The sequence below is a fragment of the Balaenoptera ricei genome, chromosome 8 (assembly GCF_028023285.1).
Source record: "Balaenoptera ricei isolate mBalRic1 chromosome 8, mBalRic1.hap2, whole genome shotgun sequence".
Lineage (NCBI taxonomy): Eukaryota > Metazoa > Chordata > Mammalia > Artiodactyla > Balaenopteridae > Balaenoptera > Balaenoptera ricei.
The window spans coordinates 97,491,895-97,509,280 of NC_082646.1; the positions used below are offsets into that span (position 1 = coordinate 97,491,895).

Sequence of the window (17,386 nt, forward strand, 5' to 3'; positions counted from 1 at the left end):
GAGTAACTGGGAGAAAATGTCCTGTGAAAACTCTCAACCCATCATCTCTAGGTCTCCCAGGGGAGAGTGAGAGGAGTCAGCTCCTTCCAGAACATTCCGTGTAATGACTTCAGTCTTGGGAGACTGGAGGGCGCACAGTAGGCCTCAATAAACATGGACTGAAAGAATGAAAGTTGAGATGATCGGGGGAGGAATGGTGTGGTGGATGGCTGGGCAGAATTTGGCAGGGGGAGGCTCAAATTTATATTCATTATTTCACATAATGCTCTCCATCCCTCTTCCCTCACCTCTCTTCACAGATGAGAAATTGCTGCCCAGAGATGCTTAATAACTTACTTACAGCCACACAGTTTCTAAGTGGCTGAGCTGGGATTCGAACTTGTGACTTGACACCCAGACTCTTTTTTTTTTTTTTTTTTATTCCCAAATTTCAGCCATTTATTTTCATCTTTTAATTCCTATGGGGTTCATCAATTCTTTATCAGTTAACATTCTCATTGACAAAGACCAATTTATATTAACTATAGTTATATATAACATATCAAGGGAGTACATGGGAAAATCAGAACATAAGACTTCATCAGCTAAATAGAGTTCAACTCAGTTTGCTGTGATGGAGACAAACAAGATAAATACATTGAAGCATAAACAAAATATTACGCTCAGAATAACAGCATTCCAGAAGAAAACGGAAAGCTGAAGATACAATAAAGGTCTCTAATTTACAGTATGTATAATTATATAATTTATTAAAATCAACACAATTCATGTACAAAATATTAACATGGCAGCCATTACGTTTGTTAAGCACTTCAAATACTGAAATGTTAAAACAGTAAAACTACACTAAGCAACTTCTGCATCAAGGGATCTAATCTAGCTCACTAGTTCAGGCTGAACATTCACTCTCCGAAGTATTTCTTCAGGCATGCAAAAAACAGGGCTAACAGGTTTAATCTGTTCTTCTCCCAAAAGTGACAATCCAGCAATTCCAAATAGAGTATGAAAAGGATCTACCATATCTCCTGGCCTGTCCGCAAATCCTCCCGTTTCTTCATCTTGACATGCTAAAATGAAACTGCGCAGTTTCTCTCTGTCAATCCAATGAAGCCTTCCAATTATCTTTAGGGAAGCCAACACCCACCAAGAATAGCATACATCTGGTAACTTCTCGGGCCTTCCATTGAGTCCACCTGATGGAAGCTGTCGTTCACAAAGCCACCAACCAAGTAAATCAGAATTTACTCGATGCAACTGACTAGTAATAGCCAGGAATCCTGTGCAACAATAGATCTGCCCAGCATGGGATTCAGAACCTGGCCTGCAACCAAATCCACCATCAAAGTTCATACATGATAAAACAAATTCGATTGCCTTTTCCACATTAATAGCATCCAGCTTCCCCAATAGAGCCAAAGTTGCCACCGCACAAAAAGAGAATCTTGTATCAATTTCTCCCCAAATATCTCCAGCAAAAGAACCGTCTTCTTTCTGTAGACTCTGAACATATTCCACAACTTTATTTACATCAATAACATTAATACTATCATAGAGAGTAAGAATCTGGACAGCACTAAGAGTGTACAAAAGATGAGGATCATGTCCAATACTAGCACTTATTCCACCACACTCGTGTTGACAAGACTTAATAAATGTCAGAATTTCTTCTCTATTCATGCGATGTAGCTGTCCCATGAGATCCATAACAGTCAGACCCCAATAGATGCCACTCATTCTCAAATATTCAGACATACAGTATTCATAATCATCTTTCTTTGAGCCATAGGATGCTATATAATCTGCATGCTTCTCCACTAATAGGGTGTCGGGTGCATCTGACTTGATAATAACATCCTTCTGCGGTGTGCCCATGTCTGAGAGCGAAAAGAGCGACACCCAGACTCTTGACAACAGCTCCATATAGATCACACCACACTGCACCATACCTCACTCAGAGAAAGGGACATTTCAGGGGATCACAGCAAACAGCAAGGTCCAGACAACAAGCGGATGAGTTCAGAGCCTGCCAAAGCCAGACAGCACCTTCCCCCCGGGAAGCCAGGCCACCCAGTCACCCCACGGTTGCCATCTCCCGCCTGCTCTCCCCCAGCACCCCCAGGGCCGAGGACACTCAGTCTCCCTCCCAGGACCAGGGCTCCTGAAGGGGGCCCCTTGGCTTTGAAGTGTGGGTGACAGGAGTAGATAGTGGCCATGGATAATGTAACAAAACCCTTTTCTCTGTGCCCCGAGCGAGCAGTATCCTGGGTCTTGGGCAGAGGGAGAAGGGGGTGGCTGGGACAAACTCCTCTTTGACAGCTGAAGCAGAAAGACGCTGGGGAAAAGCAAACAGAAAGAGCCCAGAAAAGACAGACTTAACTGAGCCACAGCTCTGGTAAGGAGAACAGCTTATTCGTATTTGAAGAGGTATTGAATGCTGGCAGCATACTAAGTACTGGAAGGAAGGGAGACGCTGCCATCGAAATAGATCAAGGCAAAGTAATGAGATGGAGAAGCCAGAGGAAAAGGCATTGGCGGGAGGGGTAGCGGGGGCAGGAGGCTGGGGAGGGAAGGAACGGGAGGGTGAAGGGGGCAGTGGGCTGTAATCGTGCTTTCCCTCACAGACCTACTTTGTTTGCCTTAGAATATGATTCTTCATCTTTGGGGGATTCTGATGAAAGCCTGGTCCTTATCATTCCTTTAACACCAAATGTACTTGCAGAGAAAATTCGGTGTGGGATGAGAGGTCCCCTGGGGCCCATCCACAGCCCCTCTAAGACAGTGTTGTTGTTTTTCTCGGCCACGGCACACACGCGGGGTCTTAGTTCCCAGACCAGGGATCGAACCCGCGCCCTCTGCAGTGGAAGCATGGAGTCTTAACCACTGGACCGCCAGGGAAGTCCCAGACAGTGGGTTCTTTTTTTATTTTTTCAATATACCAAAATCGATTGTATTTCTATACATTTACAATGAACAATCTGAAAATGAAATTAAGAAAACAATTCCTTGGGCTTCCCTGGTGGCGCAGTGGTTGAGAATCTGCCTGCCAATGCGGGGGACACGGGTTCAAGCGCTGGTCTGGGAAGATCCCACATGCCGCGGAGCAGCTGGGCCCATAAGCCACAATTACTGAGCTTGCGCATCTGGAGCCTGTGCTCCGCAACAAGAGAGGCCGCGATAGTGAGAGGCCCGCGCACTGCAATGAAGAGTGGCCCCCGCTTGCCACAACTAGATAAAGTCCTCGCACAGAAACGAAGACCCAACACAGCCATAAATAAATAAATGAATAAATAAAAATTTTAAAAAAAGAAAACAATTCCACTCACAATAGCATCCAAAAGAATAAAATACATAAGAACAAAGTCAACAAAAGAAATGCAAAGTTTATCTCTGAAAGCTATAAAACATTGCTGAAGTAAACTAAAGATCTCAATAAGTGGAAAAACATCATGTATTCACGGGTAGACAATGGGTTCTTAACGAGTGGCATTCATGCCCATGGTCCACCCCAGAGTCTCTGGGTCGGTGAGGCAGAGGTGGAACTTGGCATTGGTTTGGGGAAAAGCTTCCCAGGGGACTCCGACGTGGACCCTGGTTGATAATATTGTCCTGGGGCTCCAGGAATCCCAGATGAAGACCTCAGGCTTTCAGGAAGCAAAGGTGTTCTATTCTAGCATTGAGAACAAGTGAATCCAAGCCAGGAATGTACCTCACACAGCCCCAGGTGTCCTGACGGGTTTGGGAGCCCCCAGCCAGCCCCACAAGGCAGCTAGTCACTCAGATACGAGCTCAAGAAGATCTGTACTGTCTTCCCATCGTGCTCAGAATAAACACCTAAGTCCTTATCAAGGTGCACAAAACCTTGTGAGATCCTTTCCTCAAATTCAGCAAATACAAGTTCTCACCTCAGGGCCTCTGCACTTGCTGTTCCCTTTGCCTGGAGCTATTCCCCCAGAGATCCATGTGGACTCTCAGTTCCTGAGGGTCTTTGCCTAACTACCCTGTCCAAATAGCATTCCCTCTTGCTCTTAATCCCCTGCCCAACTTGGATTTTCTTTATAGCACTTATCCAACTCTGTTGGTTTATATACGTTGTTCATTTTCTGTCACCTGCTTTAGAAGGTAAATTACAAGAGGGCTGCCCCTTTTTGTTGCCTTCTGTGACACCAGTGCCTAGAACAGTGTCTAGCACATGGCAGTGGCTCGTTAAGTATTTGTTGAATGAATGGTGATAATTCTTTCCTCTCTGTTGTCCCACAGGACACATGCCATTTTCGAATTCGGTTAAAAACTCCCCGGAAACATAGAGCTGCTTTTTAGAGCCATTTTCCCATGCAATCAGTAAATAAGAAAACAAAAAGCAGCTCCTTGACACCTACTGTATGCTCAGCCCCCATAGGCTAAAGGGAGGTACAAGCAAAGAGTTAGTCTCTCTCTTCAAGGTCTTTACAATCCAGTTGGGGATGAGTGCTCAGGTTGTAGAATGCCTAAGCGGACAACTGCTCAGAAACTTGAAGGATAGTCGTTGGAGCTCTGAGGGGCTGGAGTGGTCAGAGAGGCTTTCTGGAGGAGGGAACACCTGCAGTGCCCTTTGAAGAACAGGGCCTGCTGGGTAACTGGTTGGAAGAAGAATGTTCCCCAGAGGGCAACCAAGTGGCAACCTTCTTCAGGTCCTGATGGAGGAAGATGGGTTGAGCGGGTCACAGCCACCATATCCTGACATTATGGCATTCCTGCTCCTCAGGCTCTCCACTCCAGGTCACCTCATACGACCTGGAGACCAGGCCAGACCTTAATGGAATCAGGGTACTATTGCTGTGGCCCAGGGATCCAGGAAGAGAACACATTAGATGTAGATTCAGACACACCTGGAGTCAGGCCAACGCAAGCAGCGTGAACTTGCACAAGGCTGAGGAAAACTTGCTGGGCCTCAGTTTCCCCATCTATAAAATGGAACCAAGGACACTTTCCTCATTGGATTGTTGGGAGGCCCAGTATGTGGAACTCTGGATCCATGTCCTCAAAGAGAGCCCATCACTATAGACTCCCAGGTTCTGGCCACAAGTGTGCATGGGCCAGGGTTTTCTCAGGTCACCTCCTCTCTGGGCCTCAGTTTCACTGCTGTCTATCTCTGAGATGGCTCAGGGGACCCTTTGCAGTTTCCTCCCCTCTTGTCTTTACCTCTGTGCTTGCCAGGCTCCTCTTTCCCAAGTGAATTTGCATGTGGCCAGGTGGCTTTTAAAAGTCCAGGGAACTGACAGGCACTCTTGAGTCAACACTTGATGGAACTCAGGCTCTATGCTGCTTACATGTATAAATTACACGGTCAGCATTTAGGAGAATGTTTACTTCCTTTTGAGTAGTTTGTCTGCAAATAAGATAGGCTGCTACTGGCTCTAGAGAGAGACCTGACAAGATGTCCATCAGAAAAAAGAATAAGGACACTTATCGGGATTAACCAAGATGGCGGAGTAGAAGGACGTGCTCTCACTCCCTCTTGCGAGAGCACCAGAATCACAACTGGCTGCTGGACAATCATTGACAGGAAGACCCTGGACTTCACCAAGGAGGATACCCCACGTCCAAGGACAGAGGAGAAGCCACAGTGAGACGGTAGGAGGGGCGCAATCAGAGTAAAATCAAATCCCATAACTGCTGGGTGGGTGGCTCACAGACTGGCGAACACTTATACCACAGAAGTCCACCCACTGGAGTGAAGGTTCTGAGCCCCACGTCAGGCTTCCCAACCTGGGGGTCCGGCTACGGGAGGAGGAATTCCTAGAGAATCAGACTTTGAAGCCTAGTGGGAATTGATTGCAGGACTTTGACAGGACTGGGGGAAACAGAGACCCCACTCTTGGAGGGCACACACAAAGTAATGTGTGCATCGGGACCCAGGGGAAGGAGCAGTGACCCTGGGGGAGACTGAACCAGACCTACCTGCTGGTGTTGGGGGGTGCCCTGCAGAGGCGAGTGGTGGCTCTGTTTCACCGTGGGGATAAGGACACTGGCAGCGGAGGTTCTGGGAAGTTCTCCTTGGCGTGAGCCCTCCCAGAGTCTGCCATTAACCCCACCAAAGAGCACGGGTAGGCTCCAGTGTTGGGTTGCCTCCGGCAAAACAACCAACAGGGAGGGAACCCAGCCCCACCCATCAACAGTCAAGTGGATTAAGGTTCTACTGAGCTCTGACCGCCACAGCAACAGTCAGCTCTACCCACCACCAGAGCCTCCCATCAAGCCTCTTAGATAGCCTCAACCACCAGAGGGCAGACAACAGAAGCAAGAAAAACTACAATCCTGCAGCCTGTGGACCAAAAACCACAGTTACAGAAAGATAGAGAAGATGACAAGGCAGAGGGCTATGTACCAGATGAAGGAACAAGAAAAAACCCCAGAAAAACAACTAAATGAAGTGGAGATAGGCAATCTTCCAGAAAAAGAATTCAGAATAATGATAGTGAAGATGATCCAGGACCTCGGAATAAGAATGGAGGCAAAGATTGAGAAGATGCAAGAAATGATTAACAAAGACCTAGAAGAATTAAAGAACAAACAAACAGAGATGACCAATACAATAACTGAAATGAAAACTACACTAGAAGGAATCAATAGCAGAATAACTGAGGCAGAAGAACGGATAAGTGACCTGGAAGACAGAATGGTGGAATTCACTGCCACGGAACAGAATAAAGAAAAAAGAATGAAAAGAAATGAAGACAGCCTAAGAGACCTCTGGGACAACATTAAACGCAACAACATTCGCATTATAGGGGTCCCAGAAGGAGAAGAGAGAGAGAAAGGACCAGAGAAAATATTTGAAGAGATTATAGTCGAAAACTTCCCTAACATGGGAAAGGAAATAGCCACCCAAGTCCAGGAAGCGCAGAGAGTCCCATACAGAATAAACCAAAGGAGAAACACGCCGAGACACATAGTAATCAAAGTGGCAAAAATTAAAGACAAAGAAAAATTATTGAAAGCAGCAAGGGAAAAATGACAAATAACATACAAGGGAACTCCCATAAGGTTAACAGCTGATTTCTCAGCAGAAACTCTGCAAGCCAGAAGGGAGTGGCATGATATACTTAAAGTGATGAAAGGGAAGAACCTACAACCAAGATTACTCTACCTGGCAAGGATCTCATTTAGATTTGATGGAGAAATCAAAAGCTTTACAGACAAGCAAAAGCTAAGAGAATTCAGCACCACCAAACCAGCTCTACAACAAATGCTAAAGGAACTTCTCTAAGTGGGAAACACAAAAGAAGAAAAGGACCTACAAAAACAAACCCAAAACAATTAAGAAAATGGTCATAGGAACATACATATCGATAATTACCTTAAACGTGAATGGATTAAATGCCCCAACCAAAAGACATAGACTGGCTGAATGGATACAAAAACAAGACCCATATATATGCTGTCTACAAGAGACCCACTTTAGACCTAGGGACACATACAGACTGAAAGTGAGGGGATGGAAAAAGATATTCCATGCAAATGGAAATCAAAAGAAAGCTGGAGTAGCTATACTCATATCAGATAAAATAGACTTTAAAATAAAGAATGTTACAAGAGACAAGGAAGGACACTACATAATGATCCAGGGATCAATCCAAGAAGAAGATATAACAATTATAAATATATAAGCACCCAACATAGGAGCACCTCAATACATAAGGCAACTGCTAACAGCTATAAAAGAGGAAATCGACAGTAACACAGTAATAGTGGGGGACTTTAACACCTCACTTACACCAATGGACAGATCATCCAAAATGAAAATAAATAAGGAAACAGAAGCTTCAAATGACACAATAGACCAGATAGATTTAATTGATATTTATAGGACATTCCATCCAAAAACAGCAGATTACACGTTCTTCTCAAGTGCGCATGGAACATTCTCCAGGATAGATCACATCTTGGGTCACAAATCAAGCCTCAGTAAATTTAAGAAAATTGAAATCATATCAAGCATCTTTTCTGACCACAACGCTATGAGATTAGAAATGAATTACAGGGAAAAAAACGTAAAAAAGACAAACACATGGATGCTAAACAATACGTTACTAAATAACCAAGAGATCACTGAAGAAATCAAAGAGGAAATCAAAAAATACCTAGAGACAAATGACAATGAAAACACGACGACCCAAAACCTATGGGATGCAGCAAAAGCGGTTCTAAGAGGGAAGTTTATAGCTATACAAGCCTACCTAAAGAAACAAGAAAAATCTCAAGTAAACAATCTAACCTTACACCTAAAGAAACTAGAGAAAGAACAAACAAAACCCAAAGTTAGCAGAAGGAAAGAAATCATAAAGATCAGAGCAGAAATAAATGAAATAGAAACAAAGAAAACAATAGCAAAGATCAATAAAACTAAAAGTTGGTTCTTTGAGAAGATAAACAAAATTGATAAGCCATTAGCCAGACTCATCAAGAAAAAGAGGGAGAGGACTCAAATCAATAAAATCAGAAATGAAAAAGGAGAAGTTACAACAGACACTGCAGAAATACAAAGCATCCTAAGAGACTACTACAAGCAACTTTATGCCAATAAAATGGACAACCTGGAAGAAATGGACAAATTCTTAGAAAGGTATAAACTTCCAAGACTGAATCAGGAAGAAACAGAAAATATGAACAGACCAATCACAAGTAATGAAATTGAAACTGTGATTAAAAATCTTCCAACAAACAAAAGTCCAGGACCAGATGGCTTCACAGGTGAATTCTATCAAACATTTAGAGACGAGCTAACACCCATCCTTCTCAAACTCTTCCAAAAAATTGCAGAGGAAGGAACACTCCCAAACTCATTCTATGAGGCCACCATCACCCTGATACCAAAACCAGACAAAGACACTACAAAAAAAAGAAAATTACAGACCAATATCACTGATGAATATAGATGCAAAAATCCTCAACAAAATACTAGCAAACAGAATCCAACAATACATTAAAAGGATCATACACCACGATCAAGTGGGATTTATCCCAGGGATGCAAGGATTCTTCAATATATGCAAATCAATCAATGTGATACACCATATTAACAAATTGAAGAATAAAAACCATATGATCATCTCAATAGATGCAGAAAAAGCTTTTGACAAAATTCAACACCCATTTCTGATAAAAACTCTCCAGAAAGTGGGCATAGAGGGAACCTACCTCAACATAATAAAGGCCATATATGACAAACCCACAGCAAACATCATTCTCAATGGTGAAAAACTGAAAGCATTTCCTCTAAGATCAGGAACGAGACAAAGATGTCCACTCTCACCACTATTATTCAACATAGTTCTGGAAGTCCTAGCCACGGCAATCAGAGAAGAAAAAGAAATAAAAGGAATACAAATTGGAAAAGAAGAAGTAAAACTGTCACTGTTTGCGGATGACATGATACTATACGTAGAGAATCCTAAAACTGCCACCAGAAAACTGCTAGAGCTAATGAATGAATATGGTAAAGTTGCAGGATACAAAATTAATGCACAGAAATCTCTTGCATTCCTATACACTAATGATGAAAAATCTGAAAGAGAAATTATGGAAACACTCCCATTTACCATTGCAACAAAAAGAATAAAATACCTAGGAATAAACCTACCTAGGGAGACAAAAGACCTGTATGCAAAAAACTATAAGACACTGATGAAAGAAATTAAAGATGATACCAACAGATGGAGAGATATACCATGTTCTTGGATTGGAAGAATCAACATTGTGAAAATGAGTATACTACCCAAAGCAATCTACAGATTCAATGCAATCCCTATCAAATTACCAATGGCATTTTTTACGGAGCTAGAACAAATCATCTTAAAATTTGTATGGAGACACAAAAGACCCCGAATAGCCAAAGCAGTCTTGAGGCAAAAAAATGGAGCTGGAGGAATCAGACTCCCTGACTTCAGACTATACTACAAAGCTACAGTAATCAAGACAATATGGTACTGGCACAAAAACAGAAACATAGATCAATGGAACAAGATAGAAAGCCCAGAGATTAACCCATGCACCTATGGTCAACTAATCTATGACAAAGGAGGCAAAGATATACAATGGAGAAAAGACAGTCTCTTCAATAAGTGGTGCTGGGAAAACTGGACAGCTACATGTAAAAGAATGAAATTAGAATACTCCCTAACACCATACACAAAAATAAACTCAAAATGGATTAGAGACCTAAATATAAGACTGGACACTATAAAACTCTTAGAGGAAAACATAGGAAGAACACTCTTTGACATAAATCACAGCAAGATCTTTTTTGATCCACCTCCTAGAGTAATGGAAATAAAAACAAAAATAAACAAGTGGGACCTAATGAAACTTCAAAGCTTTTGCACAGCAAAGGAAACCATAAACAAGACGAAAAGACAACCCTCAGAATGGGAGAAAATATTTGCAAACGAATCAACGGACAAAGGATTAATCTCCAAAATATATAAACAGCTCATTCAGCTCAATATCAAAGAAACAAACACCCCAATCCAAAAATGGGCAGAAGACCTAAATAGACATTTCTCCAAAGAAGACATACAGACGGCCACGAAGCACATGAAAAGATGCTCAACATCACTAATTATTAGAGAAATGCAAATCAAAACTACAATGAGGTATCACCTCACTCCTGTTAGAATGGGCATCATCAGAAAATCTACAAACAACAAATGCTGGAGAGGGTGTGGAGAAAAGGGAAACCTCTTGCACTGTTGGTGGGAATGTAAATTGATACAGCCACTATGGAGAACAATAGGGAGGTTACTTAAAAAACTAAAAATAGAATTACCATATGACCCAGCAATCCCACTACTGGGCATATACCCAGAGAAAACCGTAATTCAAAAAGACACATGCACCCGAATGTTCATTGCAGCACTATTTACAGTAGCCAGGTCATGGAAGCAACCTAAATGCCCATCAACAGACGAATGGATAAAGAAGTTGTGGTACATATATACAATGGAATATTACTCAGCCATAAAAAGGAACGAAATTGAGTCATTTGTTGAGACGTGGATGGACCTAGAGAGTGTCATACAGAGTGAAGTAAGTCAGAAAGAGAAAAACAAATATCGTATATTAATGCATGTATGTGGAACCTAGAAAAATGGTACAGATGAGCCAGTTTGCAGGGCAGAAGTTGAGACACAGATGTAGAGAATGGACATATGGACACCAAGGGGGGAAAACTGCGGTGAGGTTGGGATGAGGGTGTGCTGAATTGGGCGATTGGGATCGACATGTATACACTGATGTGTATAAAATTGATGCCTAATAAGAACCTGCAGTATAAAAAAACAAACAAAACAACTAATACTAAACTTTCATTGGGTTATTTGTATGGAAATATGTTAATATAAATGTTTCAGACATTACATGAAATTTCTAAAAATCTTATATGTTCTGGTATAATGTTATAAGTAATAATCCTAGTTATTACTTTAAAATGTATATCTCAGAAATAACTAATTTTCTTGTCAACTGCATTATTATGAACTTTCATCAAATCTTTAACCGTGGTCATTTTTAAGTCTTTTGTCATTTACAGACAGTTCTGGGTGTACTCTGATGATTTTGCAAATATGTTCCTATAAAAGGGTTTCATCTTCAAGAAATTCATGGAAAAGAGTCTGACAAGTACAGGTTTCTGGTAACTGACTGTACTGCTGAACTGAATGAATAAGCATTTTCAGAACTCTAATGAAAAACTGATGAACTCATAAAAGTGCTAACAAAATATCAAGATGAAAAAAAAATGAATTACATGGGACTGAGGGAACTGATGAGGATGAGTATAATTTTTGTGACTTTCTGTCTGAATTAAAAAAAAAAAAATCCCACAAGGACTCAGAGGCAAAGAATATACAAATCAATTTTCACTGCAAGGTAAAGGAGCTGTTACAGTGGAGGATTACTGGACTGAATGTCAATATTATGACATAGTATGAGTGTGTTTCATGTTTGGTAATTGCAATCATTGTTGCTTTTGTTGTGGTCATCCATGTACAATGCTTGGTGTCAGTCTATTTATCTTTTGTAAAAATAAAATACAGTGTGTGTGTGTGAAAAAAAAAAAAAAAAAGAATAAAGAAAAAAAAAAAAAAAAAAAGAATAAAGAAAAAAAAAAAAAAAAAAAGTCCAGGGAACTGAAATCAAGGGAGCAAGGGTGATACAAACCAGAGTGGGAGTGAGGGAGGGCAGGAGCTGAGGGCAGCTGGGTCCACGTCCTTGGGGGGAGGAACTAAGTCTTTTCCCCACCTCCCAATGCCTACCTCCGTGCTTTCCCCACCAGGAAAGAGGACTCAAGGGCCTTCTAAATGAGGCCAAGCCAGACACTGGACTTGGAATCTTGCTCTGTTTTAGCCCGAAAGAGCTGGGGAGGAGTGGGGAGTGGAGAGAGGGAACAACAGCGTTCAGCAAGTCTGGATTCTAATCCTACCCCTGAGGTTTTCTAGTTGTGCGACATTGGCGAAGGCACCCAGCCTCTTTGAGCCTGGGGTCCTATCTGAAAAACAGATCCTAGGAGACCCTAAGAGCGCAGGGATCGCGCTGAGTTAGGTTGGGATTGTACTGCCGGGGCCCGCAGTCGGCGCGAGCTCGGTCCCAGCCTTCCGTGGGCGCGCGCCACGCTGCCGGGGCGCTGGCTGCTCTCGGAGGGGGTCGGGGCCTCCGCCCACCTTTCCTCCCATCCGCGCTTCCCCTGCGTTTGCAGAGGCCCCTGCCCTGAGTTTTCCGCGCCAGGAAGGAAAATAGGGGTTTAGCGACCCCTCTTGGCGAATGCATGTTACAGCTGTTGTGGCCGCAGGCGTCCCGCAGGCAGGTGGTGGGAAACGCAGGAGGTTGGGGGAAATGAGGGTTTTCCCTCTGGGCAAGTCTTCATTCCACCGTCAGCAGTCACCTGGTGACTGCAGTCCATTGGTTCCTTCATTCCCGCCCTCAGTCACTCATCGAATAGCTACCAATAGTAGTCAACAAACACTAACCGAGAACCACCTCTGTGCCTTGGAACCTAAGAAGGTAGTGCCCAGAATGGACCCAGACCTTAGATAATTGCATTATGGTACCCATTCGTTCTTTCATTCATTCGTTCCTTCCTTCATTAATTCACCCACTCGCTCATTCATTCATAAATGTGGTTGAACTCCCCTATGGGCCAAGCACCGTTCTTTACGTTTGAGAAGAAGTAAACAAAGCAAGCAAAGACCCTTGCTCTCATGAGCTTTATGTTTTAGAAGGGGGCACTGAAAATAGTGCACATAATAAATAAGTATCGAGTACATTTGAAGGAGAAAAGTGCTATAAAACATGAAAAGGGGAACGGGGGGCACTGCAGTGCGGCAGGGGTGGAAGCAGGTTGCAGAATGAGGTAGGTGGTCATAAGAAGCCTCCGAGAGAAGGTGATATTTATGCAAAGAGTCGTAGGAGATGAGGGAGTGAGCCGAGCAGGTGTCTGGGGGCAGAGCAGTCCAGGCATTGGAACCCAGCCAGAGCAAAGGCTTTGAGGCACCGCTGTGCTTTATACCATAGGCATGAGCAAAGAGCCTGGGGACATAGGCTGGGGCCCCTAAACCTGCCTAAGGAGTCAGGGAGGAAGTTTCCTTGGAGGAGGTGACATGCAGGCATAGACCTGAAGGAGAAGCAGGAGTCTGCCAAGTGGGTAGGTTTGTGAAAGGGCTCTCTGAGCGGAGGCAACGGCACATGCCAAGGCCTGGAGGAATGAGAGATGATGGTGTGCTGGGAGCGTTACAGGGGGTTCAGTGTTTTGGGGGTGTTGGTGGTGGGGGAAGAGATGTGCAAAGAATGAGACTAGGCAGAAACTTGTGATTGATTATTCTAGAGGTCTGGTGTGCCACATGAAAGAATTTGGATTCGGAGGTTGCAAGTTGATGGCTGAGGGCTGAAATCAACTGGTAAAACCATTTTGTTTGGCAGTGCTTGCCTTTTTTTTTTTTTTTTTTTAACTTGAAGGCATAGAGGAGGGATATGCAGGCTTCTGTTTGTGTCCTTGAAGGTATTTGGGTTTATAACCCCTGTAAGATGAAGGGGAGCCACTGAAGGATCTTGAGCAAAGATCAGACTTTTCCATTGGAAAATGTATTCTGGGACTCCTTGAAATCGGGGAAGTTTTCCTTCATTTTGATAGTCTCACGGTCTAACACAGTGCTTGGTACATAATAGGTGCCCAGTGAATTGTTTTTTTGAGTGGGGAATGAACAAGTAAATGACAGAAGAGATGGGTCGTCAGTGCAGGCCAGGCTGTGGAATATGTGAGGTCCTAACGCTCTCGGTAAAGTGCCTGCCCACTGCTCATGCGTCCTCTCAGTGTGGAGTCCACGAGGGCAGCGTCTCTCCAAGAGGAATCCAGAATCACCCACCATGTTTGTTTTAAAATGCAGACTCCTGAGCCCAATTATAGACCTACTGGATCGAAGTCCCTTAGTGGAGCCCAGGCACCTGCATTTTAAACAAGCACCCACTGAAGTTGGAGGACAGTCACAAGACAGGGTATTCTTGAACCACAAGCTGCTTTTGGCCTTGCTTCTGTTTGTCGACCCTCAGGGAAGGCAGACCAGGAGCTCCAAATGTGTGGAGCTCATTCACCTACGCCATTCCCATCACCCTTTGTGAGGTAGGTTTCATGACCTCCCCCTTTAACAAAGAGAAACTGAAGACCCGAAAGGCTGAGTGGGTTTGCCAAGGACACACAGTCAGGTAGGGCTAGGGGGATTGGGACCAGCCCTCCTGGCAATCACTCCAGTGCTTCCTCATCAAGATGCCCTTCCTGCCTGAGGTTAACCCACTGCAACCTGCTCTCAACTGTGACCCCCCCAGAAATGGGAAAGGTTAGTAGCTCATTTGTGCTTTAATTGAGATTCGCTTGCTCCAGTGGTTCTCAGACATTGCTAAGTATCCGAATCACCTGGTGGTCTCAAGATACTACTCAGGCCCAGGCCCTCGCCCACTTCCAAGAGCCTCCTGCTTTTTATGAGCCCTCCAGGTGATGCCAAGACCTTCAAAGTTTGAGAACCACGGCTCCAAAATGTGGTTCTCCCAGGTGTGGGCATTGCTGAGCCTCTCTCTGTAATGGTGCAAAGAAAAGTCCATTTTATTCTTAATTTTTTAATCTCCATACTGTTTTCCGTAATGGCTGCACTAATTTACATTTCCACTTCTGGGTATTTATCTAAAGAATACCAAGGCACTAATTTGAAAAGATACATGCACCCTTACGTTCATCACAGGATTATTTACAATAGTCAAGATATGGAAACAACCTAAGTCCCATCAATGGATGAATGGATAAAGAAGATGTGGTATATGTATACTATGCAATACTACTCAGCCAAAAAAAATGAAATCTTGCCATTTGTGATAACATGGATGGACCTTGAGGGTATGATGCAAAGTGAGGTAAGTCAGATAGAGAAAGACAAATACCGTATGATTTCACTCATAGGTGGAATATAAAAACAAACAAACAAAAAACGAAAATAAATGAACAAACCAAACTAAACAAACACAGAGAACAGAGTAATGGTTATTAGAGAGGAAGGGTGGAGGTGGGGTATGAGTAAAGGGGATCAGCTGTGTGATGACAGATGGAAACTAAACTTTTGGTGGTGAGCACACTGGAGTGTATACAGAGTTGAAATATAATGTTGTACACATGAAACATATAATGTTATAAACCAATGTTACCTCAGTTAAAAGTAAAGCAATAAATGAAAGAAATTTTTTTTAAAAAAGAAAGGCCGTTTTAGGTAATTGAGAGCAGCTGGGGGAGATCCCCTTGGAAAGGGCAAGGTGGATCTTGTTGCCCTTGAAATCATCTGTGCTTAAAAGCAGAGCATGCAGGCCCAAAGCAGTAAAAGCAAGCCTAGTGAGAGGAGGAGGTGGTGGAGAGGTCTCTGGGCCCCAAAGATTAAGAACAATTTCATCAGACATAAGGATTTTAGACCAGAGAAGAAATGAGTAAAAACAGGGACAGAGGTAAGTGCAGGGTGGCTGGGTCAGGAGCCGCGGCTGTGGAGTGAGAGGGGGCTTTAGGCCAAACATCGCCTGGGCTTTACCTGGGCCCCTGGACCCCCAGTGGGGTGGGGCAACGATGGGCTTAGGGGGCTTCTGGATCCCTGAAAGTGAAAGCCAAGCTTTGAGGGGATATGCACCCTTCCAGCAAAAGCCTCAGGGAGGGATAGTTAAGAGGGCAGTGGGGCCTGGGGTTCAAGCCTCCCTTTCCCATCCTATTTGTGTGAGCTTGTGTGATTCACCTCCTGCTTTTGAGCCTCTGTTTTCTCATCTGTAAAGTGAGGCTAATGGTGGTACCCTCCTAATAGAGTCACTGTGAGGATTAAATCAGGTGGTGCATACAAAGAATCCGGACCAGAGCCCGGCTCAAGGCAGTACCCAATCAGTATAAGTTGTTGTTGATAATGTTGGGGTTTCAGAGGGTCTGTGACCCCCAAAATAGCTTACACTGTTCATACTCATTCTGGGTATGTTGGGGGGCTGCATTAAATTCAACAGACTATTATTATGTCCTCATTCACCCCATCTGAAAGTTGGGGAGAGCACCTCTAGGATTAAAGGAAAATGAAGCTGCATGTGGTTGGGGGTTCCGGGCAGTGCTAGGCTCACTCATTAGGTGAGTGACCCCGGTTGAAAGTGCTGGTCTAGTGTTCGCTACCAAAGTCTGGTCAGCACATATATGCAACATGGGTGTAGCTGCATCCCAATAAAACTGTATTTACCAAAAGATGAATTGGGGCCCTAGCCTATAACTATACTAAATTCTCTTGTAGGGCATCTGTTAATTCTTTTGTGTCTTCCAGGTAGACAGTAGGAATCTGTAGATAGCAATAATCCAAATTCCCTATTTTTAACTCTAATTTCTTTCCTTGCTTAATATTTTTGGCTGAGACCTCTGGTACAATGTTAGATATTTCACAGTGATTATGGGCAGCCTTATCTCTTGTTCATGAATTCAAACCCTTCAGTTTCTAGATTGAGTAGGAGGCTGGCTTTTTGGCTGAGAGATGTCTTAGTTAAAGAGGTAGCCATTCATGGCATCAAGTTGTCTAACTCAAGAGTGGGTGTCTAATTCTGTCAGATGGCTCTATAGTATCTATAGATCAAGTGACTTTTATCCCCTTAGGATCTATTAATGAAAAGTTAATATAAATCATAGAATTGAACTGTTCTTCCATTCTCAGTATGACCCCACTTGGTGGTAAGGTTATTTTGTTATGCTGATGGATTCTGCTTGTTAAGTGCTATTTGGCTTTTAAGTATTAATAACCTAATCATAGGTGAGATTTGTCCATAGTTTTTCATATAAACATCATCAAATCTACATATCACTGTTTATTTG

At 43.3% G+C, this 17,386-nt stretch overlaps 1 protein-coding gene across 1 annotated transcript; it reads right to left on the reverse strand.

The window, feature by feature from the left end:
• Positions 1 to 732: 732 nt before the first annotated feature.
• LOC132369946 (geranylgeranyl transferase type-2 subunit beta) lies at positions 733 to 1,887 on the reverse strand. Its single transcript, XM_059929661.1, has one exon. The coding sequence runs from the start codon at positions 1,870 to 1,872 to the stop codon at positions 877 to 879; it is 996 nt and encodes a 331-aa protein (XP_059785644.1). The 5' UTR covers positions 1,873 to 1,887; the 3' UTR covers positions 733 to 876.
• Positions 1,888 to 17,386: the final 15,499 nt, after the last annotated feature.

Excerpts from the sequence above, each read along its gene's own strand:
- LOC132369946 (XM_059929661.1), bottom strand. The coding sequence starts at position 1,872 with ATGGGCACACCGCAGAAGGATGTTATTATCAAGTCAGATGCACCCGAC.